The 20,778-nt window shown below is 37.1% G+C and overlaps 1 protein-coding gene across 3 annotated transcripts in view; it reads left to right on the top strand.

Annotated features, from left to right (window-relative positions):
* LATS1 (large tumor suppressor kinase 1) overlaps window positions 1-13,724 on the top strand; it is a 39,286-nt gene extending 25,562 nt beyond the window's left edge. The window contains exons 4-8 of one of the 3 annotated variants that reach the window (XM_043888202.1): window positions 420-1,933; window positions 4,392-4,974; window positions 7,434-7,616; window positions 7,825-7,931; window positions 9,511-13,724. In XM_043888202.1, the coding sequence (XP_043744137.1) occupies window positions 420-1,933; window positions 4,392-4,974; window positions 7,434-7,616; window positions 7,825-7,931; window positions 9,511-10,020 (2,897 nt within the window). In that variant the 3' untranslated portion in view covers window positions 10,021-13,724. Of the gene's footprint in view, window positions 1-419; window positions 1,934-3,316; window positions 3,380-4,391; window positions 4,975-5,807; window positions 7,385-7,433; window positions 7,617-7,824; window positions 7,932-9,510 lie in introns of those variants that run through there. The other 2 variants (XR_006337955.1, XM_043888203.1) reach the window with 2 other exon arrangements.
* The last annotated feature ends 7,054 nt before the right edge of the window (window positions 13,725-20,778 follow it).

Below are 20,778 nucleotides of genomic sequence, written 5' to 3'. Positions count from 1 at the left end.
AGTGGTATTGCTGGATCATGTGGCAACTCTTAGTTTTAGTTTTTTGATGAATCTCCACAGTGGCTATACCAGTTTACATTCCCACCAACAGTGTAGGAGGGTTTCCTTTCCCCTTTCTAGTACTGTTTACTTGTGTATTCCTGAAATATCTTACTGATGACCTTGGTTACCTTCAGTGACATTGGTTGGCTAAGGGACAGAGATCAGTGTCCTTTTGTACTGCCTGAATTTTAAGCTCTGAGAAAGTATTACCTAGTCAAAAATGGATAAAATTTTAAAATATAAAACCACAAGCTGAAATTTTATTTTTGTAATTCTTGAAAGAGTATTATCTTTTAGTAGCCTTAGAATTCCAAGCTAAATTTTTCAAAAGTAGGAGGTTAAAAAGCATGTTGTTTTTTTCTGTTTTATTCCCATAGGGAGTGTGCAACAATCAATTAACCGCAAACAAAGCTGGAAGGGTTCTAAAGAATCCTTAGTTCCTCAGAGACATGGTCCACCACTAGGAGAAAGTGTAGCGTACCGTTCTGAAAGTCCCAACTCACAGACAGATGTAGGAAGACCTTTGTCAGGATCTGGTATCACAGCGTTTACTCAAGCTCATCCTAGCAATGGACAGAGAGTGAACCCCCCGCCGCCTCCTCAAGTAAGGAGTGTCACTCCCCCGCCACCTCCAAGAGGCCAGACTCCCCCTCCAAGAGGTACAACGCCGCCTCCCCCATCATGGGAACCAAACTCTCAAACAAAGCGCTACTCTGGGAACATGGACTACGTCATCTCCCGAATCTCTCCCGTTCCACCTGGAGCCTGGCAGGAGGGCTATCCTCCACCACCTCTTAGCACGTCCCCGATGAATCCTCCTAATCAGGGACAGAGAGGCATGAATGCTGTTCCTGTTGGCAGACAGCCAATCATCATGCAGAGTTCTAACAAATTTAATTTTCCACCCGGGAGACCTGGAATTCAGAATGGTAGCGGTCAGACTGACTTTATGATGCACCAGAATGTTGTCCCTGCTGGCGCTGTCAATCGGCAGCCACCCCCTCCATATCCTCTGACCCCAACTAATGGACAAAGCCCCTCTGCTTTACAAGCAGGGGGTTCTGCTGCTCCGTCGTCATACACAAATGGGAACATTCCTCAAGCTATGATGGTGCCAAACAGAAATAGTCATAACATGGAACTTTATAACATTAATGTACCTGGACTGCAAACAACTTGGCCTCAGTCATCATCTGCTCCTGCCCAGTCATCCCCAAGCAGCGGACATGAAATCCCTCCTTGGCAACCTAACATACCAGTGAGGTCAAATTCTTTTAATAACCCATTAGGAAACAGAACAAGTCATTCTGCTAATTCTCAACCTTCGGCTACAACAGTCACTGCTATTACACCAGCTCCCATTCAACAGCCTGTGAAAAGTATACGTGTATTGAAACCAGAGCTGCAGACTGCTTTAGCACCTACACACCCTTCTTGGATACCACAGCCCGTTCAGAGTGTTCAACCTAGTCCTTTTCCTGAGAGTACCTCTTCAAATATGACCGTTATGCCACCTGTTGCTGAAGCTCCAAACTATCAAGGTCCGCCACCACCTTATCCCAAGCATCTGCTACACCAAAACCCATCTGTTCCTCCATATGAATCAGTCAGTAAGTCTAGCAAAGAGGATCAGCCAAACTTGCCTAAGGAAGATGAGAGTGAAAAAAGTTATGACAATGTTGATACTGGAGATAAAGAAAAGAAACAGATTACCACTTCACCTATCACCGTTAGGAAAAACAAGAAAGATGAAGAGCGAAGGGAATCTCGTATTCAAAGTTATTCTCCTCAGGCATTTAAATTCTTCATGGAGCAACATGTAGAAAATGTGCTCAAATCTCATCAGCAACGTCTGCATCGTAAAAAACAATTAGAGAACGAAATGATGCGGGTAAAACTTTTTTATATTATTATTTTTTATTTTTATTGGAATGAAGTTGATTTACAATGTTGTGTTAGTTTCAGTTGTACAACAGAGTGAATCAGTTATTCATATACATACTCCCACTCTTTTTTAGATTCTTTCCCCATGTAGGCCATTGTGGAATATTGAGTAGAGTTCCATGTGCCCTACAGTAGGCCCTTTTTGGTTCTCTGTGTAATATTAGTAGTGTGTCTATGTCAGTTCCAGTCTCCCAGCTTATTCCTTACCCTGCTGGTAACCGTAAGTTTGTTTTCTACATCTATAACTCTAGATCTGTTTTGTAAATAAGTCCATTTGTAGCATTTTTTTTTGATTCCACATATAAGCAACATTATATTTGTCTTTCTTTTTCTAACTGACTTCACTCTGTATGACAGTCTCTAGGTCCATCCATGTTGCTGCAAATGGCATTGTTTCATTCCTTTCATGGCTGAGTATAAAACCTTTAAAATTTTCTGTTTTTATACTTGATGATGCATTTGCTTGGTGTTTATTTTAAAATACTGTGTTCTAGTATTTTTCTTTTTATGCTAAATGTATTATCATTTAAAAGTCAGTAAACAGTACTTTAGATTATACCATTTTATTTTAGCATTTCAGGATTTACTCAGAATTTTCTATAATAAAATTGTAATAAATTAAGTAAAGTATAATTTGCAGTATGCAGTTTAGGTATACATAATCCCTTTAATGGAAACTGAAGCAAGAGTTATTTTCTAGAGTTTATATATTATCTTACATTTTAAAATAAACCAGAAATATCTGAGCCCTATATCTTGATAAAGTTATGAAACATTTATTTTTACTTATAGTTGTTTTGGGGCTTAGGGGTTTATTCATCAGGCTGGTCTTATTAAAAGTATCAGAGACATCTCCTTTCAGTTATTTCCCCTTCTAATTTTATTTTTTTAATGTACTAGAAAAATGTCCTGAAATTATTAAAATCTACTAAAAAGGAGATCAGAATAATTAGACACTTTAGATTAATATCTGTTGTGATTCCATGTAACTCTCTTCATTAGATACTACGGTGGTACTGTTGTTACTTTTATCACATGTTTAAAGTCAGAGGTTTGACTCCCAGTCTTAGATCTACTGCCCCAAATCCAAGAGGCTCATTTGTGTTAAAGTTTCTCATGACATTTGAGAGAGCTGTTCTTTTAAAATGATTTTTCTGGATCTGACTTCATGGTATAGTTACTCTTGCTATAAACTGAATTTTATTGTGAGAAATACCATAATAACCTATATGGCTTATCTGTATTTAGCTCTTAGGATTTCTTACTAAAGTCTGTCTGTATGTATTTTCTTAGTTTATTTTTCCTTTTTCCTCTTCACTTTCACTAATAGCTGATTTAAACTTTTATGGTGTTGGAAGCTTTGCTGACTTCTGTAGCCTCCATTACTGTGTAGGCAAGTAAGATTTTAAGAGAAACAGTTGTTTACTAAGTCTGGCATGCCACCCTTCTTAAAAGATTTTGCATGCAAATGCTTATTCTAACAGAAGCATGAGGTTGCTGTATTTTAATTAGTCTTGCGTTTCTAGAGTTATCTACTTTTCAAAACAAATTCCTTTTCTATTTAGATTCTTAAATTAATCCTTTATTAACTAGTCATAAATAGACTGTTCTTTCCTTCTAAATCCAGGTATTCCATGTCTACTTAGACATTGGTTTTTGGTTTTTGTTTTTATCTGGGGTTTTTTTTGGTATCTTCATAAGTCACACTGACTCTTCTTTGAAATGTTCCAAAATATCTAAAAGATACCTTATAATCAAACAAGTAGTCCCTTTGAAATAAGGTAGGACATACTCTGTGCATTTTGTGTTAGTGATGGCTGTGAGTCCTACCCTTTCTCTAATGCCCTGAAAAAGATGAAAGACTGACTTATTAGTGAGTGGGTAGATTAGAGAAGATATTCTTTTGTTCTTAATACATCAGTTTTTTAGAATAAATGAACCTGGAGTGAAGAATTTCTTTTCATGAAGACCAAAATGAGAATATTTGAGACATGGGCATTCCACAAGTAGATGCATATAATGAAAGCAATCTGATGATGTAGTCTGGGATGAATGTGCAGGGAGAGATAGATGAGGGTGCATGTTAACGTGTTTGGTGATTGCACATTGGGAACTTTTTTAGTGCATTAGAGAGGAGTAGAAAGCTGACTGTTGATAGCATCTTCTCTTTGCTCTCCACAGCAGACTCTGCATATGTATTCACCTTGGGTATCCTGTTAACTATCCCTTATGCTGCACTTTTGATAATTAATTTTCTCTGAAATATATTCTAGATTTCTAACATGCTTTATTAAAAATTATTATGCATTTAACCTTTAAATATATGCCTGAACTTTTTCCAAGCAATTTCTTAATATTTAGTATAGAAGATAATTCCTTATTTAATATTTAGTTTATTTGCCTAGGTTGGATTATCTCAAGATGCCCAAGATCAAATGAGAAAGATGCTTTGCCAAAAAGAGTCTAATTACATCCGTCTTAAGAGGGCTAAAATGGACAAGTCTATGTTTGTGAAGATAAAGACATTAGGAATAGGAGCATTTGGTGAAGTCTGTCTAGCGAGAAAAGTAGATACCAAGGCTTTGTATGCAACAAAAACTCTTCGAAAGAAAGATGTTCTGCTTCGAAATCAAGTTGCTCATGTCAAAGCTGAGAGAGATATCCTGGCTGAAGCTGACAACGAATGGGTAGTTCGTCTTTATTATTCATTCCAAGACAAAGACAATTTATACTTTGTAATGGACTATATTCCTGGGGGTGATATGATGAGCCTATTAATTAGAATGGGCATTTTTCCAGAAAATCTGGCACGATTCTACATAGCAGAACTTACCTGTGCAGTTGAAAGTGTTCATAAAATGGGTTTTATTCATAGAGATATTAAACCTGATAACATTTTGATTGATCGTGATGGTCATATTAAATTGACTGACTTCGGCCTCTGCACTGGCTTCAGATGGACACATGACTCTAAGTACTACCAGAGTGGTGAGTAAAATCATAAAATTTGTACATGTTCGTATGACTTATTAGTGTAATAAAATATAAGATGATATTATCCCTGGATGGGAGCCAGAAGTCCTGAGTCAGGTCTTAACTCCATTGGATAAATGTGAGTGAATCCTTTAGATACTTAGATTTATAAAATGAAAGTGTGTGTTAGAATTAATTATTTCTAAATGTCATTAACATTTTTGAGTTAATCTCCTTACATTTTGTTACTGTGAAATGTGTCAGACAAATAACCATTTGAAAATAATTTTTTAAAATTTTTTAATTGAAGGATAATTGCTTTACAGAATTTTGTGGTTTTCTGTCATACACAATTTGAAAATAATTTTTAAATGAAGCCCCCTACACACCACTCAGCTTAAGAACTAGATTATTAGTATTTTTGAAGTCCCAAAACAATCACTGCACTTTCCTTCCTCCATAGAGTTAACCTTTATTTCAAAACTCCATAATCAGTTCTTTCCTTTTCTGTATACTTTTATGCATGTCCCTGAACAACATATTACTTCATTTTGCCTACTCTTGGACCTTTATTTAAATGTAATCATTCTTTATGTTGGCTTCCTATATTTGTGTGAGGTTCATCTGTGTTCCTGCATATAACATTTATTTTCACAGCTCTTTAGGATTCCATTGTATGACTGTTACAGAGCTTGTTTAAACACTTTATGTACATGATTCTCTTTAATCCTCACAATGTCATTGTGAGGCAGAGTGAAGAACCTGAGGCTAAGTTAGAAATTTGCCCATGGTCGGACAGAAAATAAGTGTAAGGGCTAGGCTTTGAACCCAGGTTTGTCTGCTTACAGGGCCCATGTTATTTCTGCTATACCACACTGCCTCACCAAGATCCCTCCAAGCACTAATGGAAGTGTAAGTCAATCTAACATTTGTTGAATACTTACCATGATTAGGTGCTTTATATATATTCTAATTTAATGTTCACAGCAATCCTCTGAGGTAAGTATTATTGCCTCCAGTGTTTCTTGTGAACACAAGCAGATTACATTAAATGGATAGAACTTAAGATAGCTGAACCTACTTTAATGTTCAGGTTAGTGTAATTTAATATCTCCCCAGATTTACCTGAATCTTATCTGGGGCTTATCTTAAAAATATGATTCTTAGGCTCTATTCCAGTCTTCTGATTGAAAAATCTCCACTGGAGGGTAGAAATTATATTTTAATCAAACATCCCAGTTGTTTATTACAGTTAGGTTAATTTCAGACTTTTTTCCCCTAGGTGATTTCATCCATTCATAGCTTTAATTACTATCTCTGCATCAATTACTTCCAAATCTCTCTTCAGAAATGTCCTCCCCCTTTCACAAGGATTCCTAATAGGCCTTTCAAACTTAACACTGCTAATAAACGATTCTTAATTTCTCCCCCTCCCTATTTGTTCCCCTCCCTTTTGGTAAATTGTACTACCACCACCCAGCCTTGATTCTAAATGTGTTCACTTTTCTCCATCTGCACTATTATCATCATAGTCCAAACTTAACTGTAACAGCCTCTTACCTGGTCTCTCTTTCACCTTTGTCCTCCCTATAATCTATTCTCTATACAGCAGTTAAAAGTTTTCTTTTTAAAACATGTATCAGACCTTTTCATCACTTCAAGATAATGAAAAGGTCTGATACGTGTTTAAAAAGAAATGCCTTCATTTAATACTTACGTATATATGTAAGTATATTCATATGTATAAATACATATATATATATATTCCAGTATCTTCACTGTACTTGGGAGTAAAAGGCAAACTGTTTCTTTTGCTTGTAAAACCCATGTGCGCTGTCTCCTGCTCCATTTCGTTCCATTCTTCCCTTTACTAACCACACTGGTCCTCTCTAGTACTGTTGTGTGTAGAATGCCTTGTGTGGTTTTCATATTGTTGAGTTCCTCTTTTTTTTTTTTAAACAAATGTCACCTCAGCACATTTGCCATAGCAGTGCATGTTGATTCTCTGTACGGGACGCATCACTATTATCTTAAAAACATATGTATTTGTTATATTTTTCCCCTACAGATAACCTGCCTGAGAGAAGAATATTGTCTTTATTGTTATTGTTGTCATTTGCTGAATAAATGAAACACAAATCTAATTTGTTTGAAACTTTGTCCAGAATAGTATTGGAGAGCAGCCTGAATAACAAATTCTCAGTCCTGCCTACTCAATAACTTTTATTGTCATCATTTATTGTTGAGTAAATTACTGCATCTTAGGCTAATTTTTCTTAGTGTAAGACCTTGTCCTATTGGTATTTCAAGAGTACAGTGTCTAGTTATTAATAAGCACACCATCAGTGATTTGGCATACATTGTGTCTTAGCTTGTCAACACGGGGAAGTGTTGTTAACTATAAACTACGATGTCTAAAGATTAAACAGGTTTACTCTTGTTGTTTTTATTTATGTATTTATTTTACTGTACAGGTGACCATCCACGGCAAGATAGCATGGATTTCAGTAATGAATGGGGTGACCCCTCTAACTGTCGATGTGGTGATAGACTGAAACCGCTGGAGCGGAGAGCTGCACGCCAGCACCAGCGGTGTCTCGCACATTCTTTGGTTGGGACTCCTAATTATATTGCGCCTGAAGTCTTGTTACGAACAGGTAGAACACTTGTCTTATAAAGAATCTCAGTGTGCCTGTAGACCAGCAGAAACTTACAGGAGAATATGGCTAATGGTTCAGGTTTACAATAAAAGTATTAATTCTATAGTATAAATTGGTGATTTAATATTAATTTTGATTATACTCATTCTGAGCAGTTTTTTCAAAAGTGCTTATGAATAACCATAAATTTCGTGTCTGATTTTAGGTTATACACAGTTGTGTGACTGGTGGAGTGTTGGTGTCATTCTTTTTGAAATGTTGGTGGGACAGCCTCCTTTCTTGGCACAGACACCATTTGAAACACAAGTGAAGGTAAGGTGTAGAATCTGTACCCAAAATAATTGTTATGAAGCCCCATTACCATACACCTTTATCAGTCCTTTATTTAGAGCATCTTAATTTATAATTAAAGAATGAGCTTGTAAGGATATAGGAACCCAGTAAAATTCCACGTGTGGTTTCCACCATGTGACTGTTTACCACCCTCATATCCTTCCTCATTCATACACTACATTCATGGTTCTTCCTCATACAAGTTTTTAGTACCTTTTGAAGATGTATTCCAATTTATTCTTTCTACTGACTACTGGCTTTGTTTCCTTTCACGTACATTCTTGCCCCAAACTACTAACAAATGTCTGTATCTCCCTAGCACTTAAATGAAAAGCTGCTCGCAATTTTGATCACAAATTATCCCATTTAAGAAACCTTTTAGCGGCCTTGTCTATAAAGTCCGAGTCTTTCCTCTGTTTCTTTGTTCATACCATTCCCTCTGTATGGAATGCCCTTCTTTCTCTCCCATGTTTCATAAGTTTCCCTCCTTTCTGTTTCACTTCTGGTCATTTTTAATCATTCTTTGAGCGTGTCTTGACATACTGTTTTTTCTGTGACACTCTCCTCAAATTATAACTTCTGTCTGTCACTTCATTTAATAAATTATATTTAAAACTTCCTTCAGAATTTCTTTTGTTAAAGGTTTACTGGTAATACATTCTCTCAGGTTTGAGTCAGATTTGTCTGAAATTATCTTTATTTTGCCTTCATTTTAATACATATGTATATATGTAAGTAAATGCATAGGTAGAAATACATATATGTTTGTGTGGGTGCTGTGTGTGTGAAAAATTGGATGCTTGATTAAGAACAAGGCAAGGATGTCTGGTCTGAGTCTTATTCAGCATAGTTCTGCATGTCTTAGCCAGTGTAATACAGCAATGAAAAAGCATAAAGGTTAGAAAAAAATAAAACTTGCTTTATTCACAGGTGGCATAATTTTCTATATTGAAAGTCTCAGGCAATCTGTGAAAACCTCCATAGAACTAATAAGTGAGTTTAGCACAGTTGTAGGGTATGAAGTAATATGAAAAAATCAGTCGAATAGGTGAGCCAATTCTAAAATTCATTTGGGTGGACAAAGAAACTGATAACAAAAGCAAGTTTTTAAAAGAACAGAGTCTGAGGAATCAGTTACTTGATTTTAAGACGTACGAGGAAGTTACACTAATCCACGTGGTATGGTGTTGGCAAGAGGACAGAATCCGTGAACTTGAAGAAAAATCGATAGAAATTATGCAGTCTCAACAGCAGAGAGAAAAAAAGAGTTTGCAAGTACGATAACTTCACGGACTTCCCTGGCAGTCCAGTGGTTAAGACTGTGCACTCTCAATGCAGGAGGCATGGGTTTGATCCCTGGTCAGGGACCTAAGATCCCATAAGCTGTGTGGCGTGGCCAAAAAACAAACCAAAAAAATAAAGGTAAGGAACGTGAAATACCATGCAATTTATTTAAAAACACACAAACACAAATAGTCCAGTAAGACTTCTTCACATAAAACTTGGAGGAAATTTTTCTTACCTCTTTCCTTCTAATTTTTAAAAATCTCCTTTAAAGGTTATCAACTGGCAAACATCTCTTCACATCCCACCGCAAGCTAAACTGAGTCCTGAAGCCTCTGATCTTATTATTAAACTCTGCCGAGGACCAGAAGATCGCTTAGGCAAGAATGGTGCTGATGAAATAAAAGCTCATCCATTTTTTAAAACAATTGATTTTTCCAGTGACCTGAGACAGCAATCTGCTTCATACATTCCTAAAATCACACACCCAACAGATACATCAAATTTTGATCCTGTTGATCCTGACAAGTTACGGAGTGATGATAATGAGGAAGAAAATGTAAACGACACTCTCAACGGATGGTATAAAAATGGGAAGCACCCTGAACATGCTTTCTATGAATTTACCTTTCGGAGGTTTTTTGATGACAATGGCTACCCTTATAATTATCCAAAACCTATTGAATATGAATATATTAATTCACAAGGCTCAGAGCAGCAGTCAGACGAAGATGATCAGCACACAGGCTCAGAGATGAAAAATCGTGATCTAGTGTATGTCTGACACGCTAGGAAATAATTGTAATGAGAATTTGCAGAAAGGCCTGAAACGTAGGGTTTTTTGAAGCTCTGAGAGTAAAATTATGCAAATGTGACAGAGCTATGTATGTTTGCTCTGTGTACAATATTTTATGTTCCTAAATTATGGGAAATCCTTTTAAATATTAATTTATTCCAGCCTTTTTAATCAGTAATTTAGAAAAAATTTGTTATAAAGAAAATAAATTATGAGCTGAATATTATAGTCAGTTCTTGGTACTTAAAGTACTTAAAATAAAAAATAGTGCTTTGTTTAAAAGGAGAAGCCTGTTATCTATTTGTACATAATGCTAAATAATTTTAAAAAACAAGAATTTTTGAAAATTTTTTGAAAGACAGTTTTAGTTTTATCTTGCTTTAACCAAATATGAAATATACCCCACATTTACAGAGCTGGTGTTTTTTTTTTTTTTTTTTTCTCCCTTTCCCCGTAACTTTATTCTTGGAAAAAATAAGCTATAGAAATGAAGGCATCATGGTGGTGAGTGTTCCTAGGCTAATGATAATCTGTATAATTCACATTTGATAAATAAGAAATACAAAGTTGAATATGAATACAAAATATGAAATACAAAAATGAAATATAGTATGCTCATCCAAATGAAAAATAGTGCAGCTTATCTTTTTCCCCCTCTATAGAATATTTAATTTTTTTAACATATCTCAAAAATTAATGGCTTTGAAAGAAGCAAATCACTACATTTTTCTTTCTATACTGGTATTTTTAATGCTGCTTTCAGTTTTTAAAGGGAATAAAGCTGCCATAAATTAGAAGTTTCAGTACTAAAAGCTAAGATCTTTCACATTTTGACTCAAATTAGAAAAGAAATAATTCCACATGTTAAGCAGAGAGATTATTTTCAACTTCATATAAAACTTTGATTAGAACTTACTTGTGGGTACTTTTTCTATATAGTGATAGTTTGGATTATGTCATCAATAATGTTATAGATTTCCTCTTTCAAAACAGTGCTGCATACATGGACTGTTACTGGCAAAGGAAAGTCTGGCTATTTGGCAGGATTTTACCTATGGTCAGATTAATTGGTGAAAAAAATTATTATGTAACTCCTAATTAAGGTGGCCATTAGTAATTAGGAAAAAATACATAGTGGTCATAGTAGAAAATTCAAAACCTCATAACTTATTTAAAGTTAAATAATATGTTTTTCAGCATTACTATTATATATAATACTTAGGTTTTAAGGACAACTTGTTGTTTCATACCAAAATACATTTAGCTTGTCTTTTAGGAAGGGGAAAAGGGCTCTATTCTAACATTAGTAAAATTTATATTTTATTTGCTTTTCTTAAGCTCCACTGGTAGGGAAGTTTTTTTTATCAAAACTTAGTATCTGTGGATAAGAGGCATAATTTTAGTGATTTTCAAACTTATAAAAGCTAATGGAATCATATATATAAGTAAAATTAAAGGCAAAAAAAAAAGGCAAAGCTGTTCCAGTTGAATTGGGGAGGGCAAAGATTAATTAGCTCACACTTAAAATGTTTTCATAGGTGGCCTTCTCAGAGCACTGCATAACCCACTATGTAATGGTGGGTCTTTGGCAGTTATTGATCATTTCGAGAGTCTGATGAAAATTGGCTCTCTTCCCAGGAAAATGCACATCAGTAAACTTGCCTAAGATGTCGCATGCAGTTGGATGTGTTGAAACCTGTCACAAACTCTTGGTTATGAACCTCTGTCCTGTAAGAACACTGATATATTAAATTAAGAACTTTGCTTTAAATTTACTGATTAGTGCTCAGATTAGCACATCTTGTATAAACACTGATAATTTATGATGAGAAAGGTCTGTACCGTGTGATAAGATATCCTTATGAATGCCTCTCTTTCTGGAACAGCGCTCCACTTTAAACACACCCTTTTAAGGGCACTAACAAACATGTTTGACTTGTTACAGGCTTAATATAGAAATATTTTGAAGGACCTCTACTCAGAATTGTGAGAAAATGCACTGTGTAAGATGGCAGTCTTCACTTCATGGAGCATTTGATTAGTCCTATAAAATTCTATGCAAAACAAATTAGTTCAAGAACTTTTGTTGTTACCCCCTTGCTCTTCAGGCTTTCTCAGATTTATTGAAATTTCCATTTAGTTTTTATTTCTGGACTATGGTGCAATACAGTACAGAACCAACTTTGTTACAGTTACATTGTAGAAAAACTAAGGTGCTGTCTTCTCCCTCTCCCCACAAAATCTGTGTTGCCCTTATTCCTCAGATGTATCAGACACTACAAATATTGTATCCTTTTAAATTTTCTCTGACAGTATAAACTTTTTGTATTTAAATGAAGCAGTGTACAAGCCTTTAGTATCTGCATTTTTTTAACAGTTTGGATATACTGTCATATTCCCAAACTATTAAAACTACATTGAGCTGACTTATTCCCAAACTATATCCAGTCTTCCAGTAGGAATCTGGTGCTTCCTGCCAAAAAGATGAGAACAATGTCAAAAATCTGTATGCTCTCAGTTGAAATAGAGTGAAAACACTGATCAATCATGTTTTCTTTTTAAAATAATTTTGCCACTCATTAAAAAAAAAAAACTTGCTGTCTTTCTTATACTTTCCCCTTTTATGCATATCAATGGTATTTATGAAATGTGTTCTGTAATTATGTAATTGTAGATACAGTTATGTATTGTCCAGTGATGTCTGAAGGCAGGCCCTGTTGCTATATCTTTTCTACCTTATTTGTAATAGAAACTATAGAATGTATGACTAAGAAGTCACTTTGAAATTGACTTTTTTAAAAAGTTATAACCTTCTGCTGTTGCAAAGTGCAAAACTGTGAGAGGAAATGATTTATTCTGACTTAATAATATGTTGAAATTAGAGAATACAGTGGGAGGATTTTTAGATATTGCTGCTGCTGTTACCTAAGGTACTTTAGACATTTTTCTTTAATAAACAAAAATAAACAAAAATCCCTTTGGTATTTAAAGTAAAACATTTAGCCTGTTTGTTTTAATCTAAAACAAAAAGTAATTTTGGTCAATATAATGGTATATTTGTAAAGCGCCTTAATAGATCCCTTGTGAAGGCACTATATACCACAGTTTACTTTTATATTATATTATGTATATAAGTATTTTGTATTAAAATTGAATCAGTACAACACTACAGTTTTATAAAGTAATGCTTTGTTAGGAAAAGGAATTACAGCTTTGCAATATAACTGAATTGTTTTGCATACTTATGAATGTAGTAGAAATGAATAATCAGCCTGTGTTTTTAATGAATCTATTTGTATTTTCCCAATCATTTTCTCTAGTGTAACATTTGCTGGGATCATAATAAAAAAAAAAAAAAGCAAAATTCAAATCTTTAAATTATGTGTGGAAAGCTTTTAGGGTAAGTTGACTTTTTTAATTCAAATATTTAATCTTTTTATTTTCAGAAAATTTATGGTCAAAAATCTGATACTTTGGAATTAAAATATATATATATATATATATATAGCTAATGATAATTCCTACTTAGATTAAGGCAAACTGAATAGAGTTAGTGTAACCCAGTAAAATGTTTTCATTTTGTCCAATATAAGTACAATAAACAGTTCATGTTAAAGGCTTCCTTTAGGTCAGTACAGGTTTAAAAAATTAATAATTTTCAATTATTAAACTCTGCTTCTAGTATCATTTGAGTCCAGTTTATGATTTTTAAAATGTGAAGTTATTGGCTAATATCTTTTTATTTACAGTCTTTTACTTTATCACATGAACTGCCTACCAAATATATATGTTGATGCTATACCTTAAATCCAGTTTACATGGATGAACAAATATTTAGGGTTTTTTCCCCCACCTTTTTCAAGTATTACCATCATTCTTAGGTCTCCTTTTATCCTCTTGTCTGCACACACTTTAAATTATATTTGGTCTATATGAGACTGTTGTGTAGCTGATGCAAACTGCATTATGCTTATGATTCATTTTACTACTATTTTTTAAAATTTCCTATTAATTATTTGTCCTTTTAGTTACCTAGCATATTTTTTTGGTGGGTGAGAGGTGATAAGGATTCCATGCAACCCATTTTCCCTTTTAATTCTGTTAATTCTTGTATACAGTGTGTTTGCCTTCACATGTCATTACCATCATCATCCAACAGCTCTCCGCCAGGCTGGCTGTGGTTTCAGCAGGCCTGCATCATAGTTTAATTTCTCTTTGCCCAAGCTTACTTCCCTTGACTCCCACACCATCTTGCTGACAACTGAATGGGAGACATACACTGCTGGTCTTGGAGAGTCTCCCATTGAGGTGGGGGGCAGCTACAGCCATCGACACTGTGGCAGCCCTTCTTGGGAGCTCCTTCTACCACATGAACCGTGGAGCTGGCCGGGGCCATTGTGGAACCCTCCTAGCTAGTTCATTAGCTTCGTCATTTTAATACATTTTGGATCCATGTTTGGCATGCTTAAATTGTGACCATACCTTGTTATGCCAAATGCAAATACACAGACAGTGTATCCGCTTATGTGTGTGAAGGCTGAAGGGAGGATATCAAATTTATGTTTGGAACACAGGCAGTTATTGTTCTCACAAGTAGCCAGTCTTCTCCCTTCTGTAAAGTCACCCAGAGATCCTGAAATCTTGGTGGATTCAGAATCTGGGTGGGACTTTGAGTTGCATTCGTTGGAGAAGGGTTAAATTTGTTCTGTTGAGGAAAGGGGGATTCTCGAGGGTACCTAGCTTCCAGAGGGGCGGACGCAGGCTGCTCTTGTTCTTCAACTTCCATTCTCAGCTTTCCTTTTACTAACATAGCACCCCCCAGCCCCTGTTCATGTTTCAACTGTGTCACTAACGCACGTGTTTCTCATTCCCTTGTAATTAGTTGTGCCACGTGACTAGGTTTTGACCAGTGGGGTATGAGCAGAAGTGATATATGCAATTCTACTTCATACCCTTAAAATTAATATTGCTAGCCTGCCGCTCACTCCTTCCTGTTGCTGAACTCATAGCCTAACTAATATAATGTACACTTCATGTTAGTATATAATCTGATTTCCAAAATAATTTAAGCAGGTCATTTTATACTTTGACTATTTCCCATGTAATGACTCATGAAATTCAGTTACTTAACTAGTACATTTTCTGATTCATCATCTTAACCTCTCGTTGTTTGGCTAAACTAATTTGGTTGAGACCCCCATCAACTCGCCTGAATTATTGTAAGAACTTTCTAACTTGAGTCTTTAACTTCATTCAGGTCCTTCAAGTTTATTAGCCAACTGTCAACCAAATGACATACTTGAAAGATAGTTCTAGATTCTGCTAGTATGACCAAGTAAGCTCCTGATGGCTTGACTATCACACAACTACAAACTTGGGGGCAGAATAAAAATCTACCTAAAGATACTGAGGTGGAACAGAGAACTGGCAGATTCTGGGTGGAAGGCATCCTGTCTCACAACTAAACTAATCTGAGATGCTGCCCGACAGAGAATCAAACTAAGTTAACGGCCTGGCACTTGTTCAGTCGCTAAGTCATGTCTGACTCCTTGCGACCCCAGGCAGTGTGCCAGGCTTCCCTGTCTTTCACTATCTCACGGAGTTTGCTCAGATTCATGTCCATTGAGCCAGTGATGCTATCTAACCATCTCATCCTCTGCCACCCTCTTTTGCCTTCAATCTTTCCCAGCATCAAGGTCTTTTCCAATGAGTCGGCTCTTCACATCAAGTGGCTTCCCACTATATAATCTTTTATACATTTGCATTTGAACCATGTGAATGCATTGCCTATCCGAATATAAATACATAAAATGGAAATAAAAAATAAAATCTTGGGGATTCCCTGGCGACTCAGTGGTAAAGAATCTACCTGCCAATGCAGAAGACATGGGTTCAATTCCTGATCCAGGAAGATCCCACAAGCCAGGGATCAACTGAACCCGTGCACCGCAACTGCTGAGCCTGTCGTCTAGAGCCTTCGAGCTGTACCTGCTGAAGGCCACATACCCTACAGCCCGTGCTCTGCAATAAGAGAAGCCACCACAACGAGAAGCCTGCACACTGCAACTAGAGAGGAGCCCCCGCCTGCTGCAGCTTGAGAAGAGCCTGCACAGCAACAAAGACCCAGCACAGTCAAAAGCAATTAAACAAATAGGATCTTTAAGTCCAAGTGGAGGAACTGAGCTTAGACTAAGCAAGATATACTTTCCATGAGACAGGCCAAATGAAAGAGCAAGTGCGAAATAGAGACGTTTGTATGTTGGTCAGAGTATTAGGATTAGGTTATGTGGCATAAGAAACCCAAAACAAGGACTGTGTAGACACACAGTATCAGTTCAATTCCCAGGAAGATCCCCTGGAGTAGGAAACGGCAACCCACTCCAGTGTTCTTGCCTTCTAAATTCCATGGACAGAGGGGCCTGGCGGGCTACAGTCCATGGGGTCACAAAGACTCGAACACAACCAAGCGTGCACACACACACACACACAAAATCCCAAACAACAATCGCTTAGACTGACTAGAGCTGGCAGTCAACACCTGGTAAAAGCAGCTCTACAGCGCCAGTCCATACTTCCTCCGTACAGTTCTGCTATCTTCACATGGCTTACACCCTAAAGGTCATTTATGGTCAGAGTTGACTGCTCATAGTCTATCCAGTTTTTTCCATGTTCTAACCTTCTGAAAAGAGGGGATGGTGTGACTGGAAGGGGGATTTTCAGGGCCTCTCCGTGTAAGGTACCTTCCTAAAAGTTCTACGTGACACTTCCACTGGCCAGAAGTTAGATCCATGGCCACACCTAGCTGCATGAGAATCTTGGAAAATGTAGTCCTTATTCCAAGCAGCCCAACTTAATCAAGGAAGACTTTGTTACTTAGGAAAATGAGGACTTGGTGGACAGATGGTAGTCTCTGTCTCAGTGAGCAAGTTGAGGGAATTTCAATCTGATAGCTCCCATTTTCTCTAATAAACGTGGACATCACTTTGCCAACAAAAATCCATATAGTCAAACCTGTGGTTTTTCCAGTAGTCATATACAGATGTGAAATCTGGACCATGAAGGCTGAGCACCGAAGAATTGATGTTTTCGAATTCTGTGCTGGAGAAGACTCTTGAGAGTCCCTTGAACTGCCAATCCTAAGGGAAATCAATCCTGAATATTCATTAGGACTGTTGCTGAAGTTGAAGCTCCAATACTTTGGCCACGTGATGCAAAGAGCCGACTCACTAGAAAAGACCCTGATTCTGGGAAAGATTGAGGGCAACAGCAGAAGGGGACGACAGAGGATGAGATGGCAGAATAGCATCACTGACTCAGTGGATATAAGTTTGAGCAAACTCTGGGAGATAGTGAAGGAGAGAGTAGACTGGTGTGCTGCATGCAGTCCATAGGGTCACAAAGAATCGGACAGGACTTTTCTCTGAAGGTGGAGATAAAGTGATTTGCTGAAAGGTCAGAAAGGGGTATGTGGCTGGCTTGAGGACAGTGGTGCAAATCTGAAATAACTAAAGTGAAGAGTAAGAGAGAGAACTGAGCACATGCAGAAAAATGTGTGTCAGGTGGGGGAGACAGGCAATTGTGCATCAGCCTTCAAGGTGATTTGTTTTTCCTATGGCATTCAGCAATCTGGGGGTAGCCAGTCTGTGATGGAAGCTATTATTTAGGAAGGAAGAAGCTATTATTTAGGAAGAATATTACTTAGGAAGAATGGAAGCTATTATTTAGGAAGAACATTCTTATCACTAGTGAGAGAGTGATATCTCACTATCCTCAGATAGCACTGAGGATCTATCTCAGTTTGTTCCTTCAAATACTGTGACATAATCTAGTAATAAAAATTCAGCAGATTCTTTGTGTGTGTGTGGCTGCACTGTGTGGCATGTGGGATCTGTTTCCTGACCAGGGACTGAATCCAGAATCCTAACCAGTAGGCTATCAAGGAACTCTTTTTTTTTTTTTTTCTTCTTTTTGGAGATTCTTAATCATGGTTACTCTTTTCTAGTCTTATACATATTATGTACCTGAAGAGATGGATCAAATTTTTGAAGGAGAACAGCCAGATTCAATAGACCAGATGAGTGAAACTAGTCCTGACAGCCCTTTAGATTTCTCTGATAAAATGTAAAAAGTGTCTCCAAATTCTTTTTTTTTTTAATGACAATGTATTTATCCTGCAAGTATCTAAGTAATGCCTACCATAAGCCAGACATTGCCCTAGCCAAATGGAGGAAGTATGTAACTTTATATCATTTACCTACTGGGGCAAAATGAAAGTGAAAGTTGCTCAGTAGTGTCCAACTCTTTGCGACCCCATGAACTATACAGTTCATGGAATTCTCCAGGCCAGAATACTGGAGTGAGTAGCCTATCCCTTCTCCAGGGGATCTTCCCAACCCAGGAATCGAACCAGGATCTCCTATATTGGAGGTGGATTCTTTACCAGCTGAGCCATCAGGGAAGCCCAAAAGAGGGCAAAGAGACAGCAAATACATAATGTTGAGAAGTAGTCTTCATGTTGTCCCCTTCTGTATAATTCTCTCTCCCCTCCAAACCTTTCTACTCACAGTTATCAAATTAATCTTCCTATTCCTTTATAAAGTATGCCTTCATCTGAACTTTCAATGGTTCCTTGATACCTACTGAATAAAATTTAAACTCTTCACTGGCACCTACTTTTTAACCTAATTTTTGTTAACTTCCCTGTATGTATCTTATGATCCTACCAAATCTATGTCACCATACACCAGGGAAAAACTCATCTCCAGTTTCTCTGAGTCCCAGTTTGGATATAATCATTTTAGAGGGGTGGTGGTTGTAGAAACCACACTGTAAAAGAAGAAATGACTAGTGTAGTACTCATGAAAGTGGTACGCAAATATGTTTCTCAATGTCCCATCACTTTGAAGACAGGTTTGGCCACATGACCTGCTCTGGCCAATGAAATGTGGGCAGAGGTGGTACCTTTCATACCCAGGCAGAAGTTGGACAAATCACTCATTTTCTTTTTTCAACCGTTCCCAAGTGCCTGCCTCCACTCTACTTGAACATATAGAGGAAATAAGAAGAAAAAATTCCTAGTGTTTGAAACCTCTTCAATGTAGAGGTTACTACAGAATACCCTTAGTGACTAAGACAACAACAGAATACCCTAGTCTCCCTAGAATAGTACAACCAATAAGAAACAGTAGTGTAAGCCACTATTTGGATTTTTTTATTAACTTCATTGAGGGATAAATTATGTACAGTAAAATGTATCCATTTTATGTGTACTGTTCAATGAGTTTTAATGAACATACACACCTACTTAACCACTATACTAATTGAGATACAGAACATTTCCATCACCTCAAAAACATTTCCTCATGCTTTCTGGTAATATAATCTTTTCCCTCATTTCTCCCAGCCCCCAGTCCAGCCTCTTTCTATTTTTTTTTTCAGCCTCTTTCTATTAATGTAGGCTAGTTTTGCCTGTTTTAGAATTTCATATAAATGAAATCATGTAATATGTATTCATTTTGTGCCCTCTGAGAAGTTTTAAAACTAAATTAGAAATTGCCTGTATAATTCAACATCTTTTCACTCTTAGAAAAATTAAAGTTAAAAAAAAAAAAAAGAAAAATTAAAGTTTAATTCAGTCTAACTAAGGTAATTAATCTGTACCTTCTTGAATATTTTTTCATTTCAAAAAGATACACTCTATTTTCTTATACTAATTTTACTTTAACATTATAATAGAGTTTACATGCATCATAGCAAAACTATTATTTTCTACTTAGTTGAGAATTTTACAAGACTTTAAGCTTCATGAAACATCCTATTTTGTTGACCATGTATATACTCAATGCCTACAATGCCACCTGGCACATAAGTACTCGATTAATAAACATCTGTGGACTGAATGGATGTATTTCCCTTGAATTGCCTTTATGTAAGTCTGGTAAATTAGGGGATTTAAAATCAGTATGTTAAATATTTTTAAAGCAGGGATGCTTTAAAAATCAGAATTTTAATTACCAAGCCCTTCTAGAGGAAATCGCGTCTTAAGTGCGTCTATTTCACCTCAGGTGAAGGAAAAGGCTGGAGATTTAGACTGGAGGAAGCCTGTCCACAAGTACTAACTGTCCATTACGTGTATTTCTAAAGATCGTGGAACATCATAACTGTATTTGTAGTTTGGTTGCATTAAAACGTTGACCAAAAAAAGAAAATAAAATTTCACCAGCATTGTGTCCGAATATCTTTGGTCACTCATTCTCTATTTTACAGTATTCATGTTATATCGCTAGAAGCGCCGCAGCCAAATTCTGAGTGTTTGGTTCTAAAACCGGATCTGTCATAAACGAACTCTATGACCCTTGACAGTCACCTGTAAAATAGAAACTATAATTCTCCTAACCTCTGAGCAGCGTGATGAAAATCAAGTGTGAGGAAAAGCGAGCAAAGCACTTCGGAAAACATCGAGGAACTCGAAGCCGTCGTGCTTATTTTACTCATTACCACCTCTCGGCCTGACCTGTCCGCAGGGAAGGCGGCTGCCCCCGGACTGCGCAGGCGCGCCCGTCGGCCCCGCCCGCCTCCGTCGGCCCCGCCCGCCTCCGTCGGCCCCGCCCGCCTCCGTCGGCCCCGCCCGCCTCCGTCGGCCCCGCCCGCCTCCGTCGGCCCCGCCCGCCTCCGTCGGCCCCGCCCGCCTCCGTCGGCCCCGCCCGCCTCCGTCGGCCCCGCCCAGTTGGCGCCCGGCGCGCGCAC

Source organism: Cervus elaphus, chromosome 26 (assembly GCF_910594005.1).
Source record: "Cervus elaphus chromosome 26, mCerEla1.1, whole genome shotgun sequence".
Classification (NCBI taxonomy): Eukaryota; Metazoa; Chordata; class Mammalia; order Artiodactyla; family Cervidae; genus Cervus; species Cervus elaphus.
Note: the sequence above shows the minus strand (reverse complement) of the source record. Positions and strands in the feature narration are given on the sequence as shown.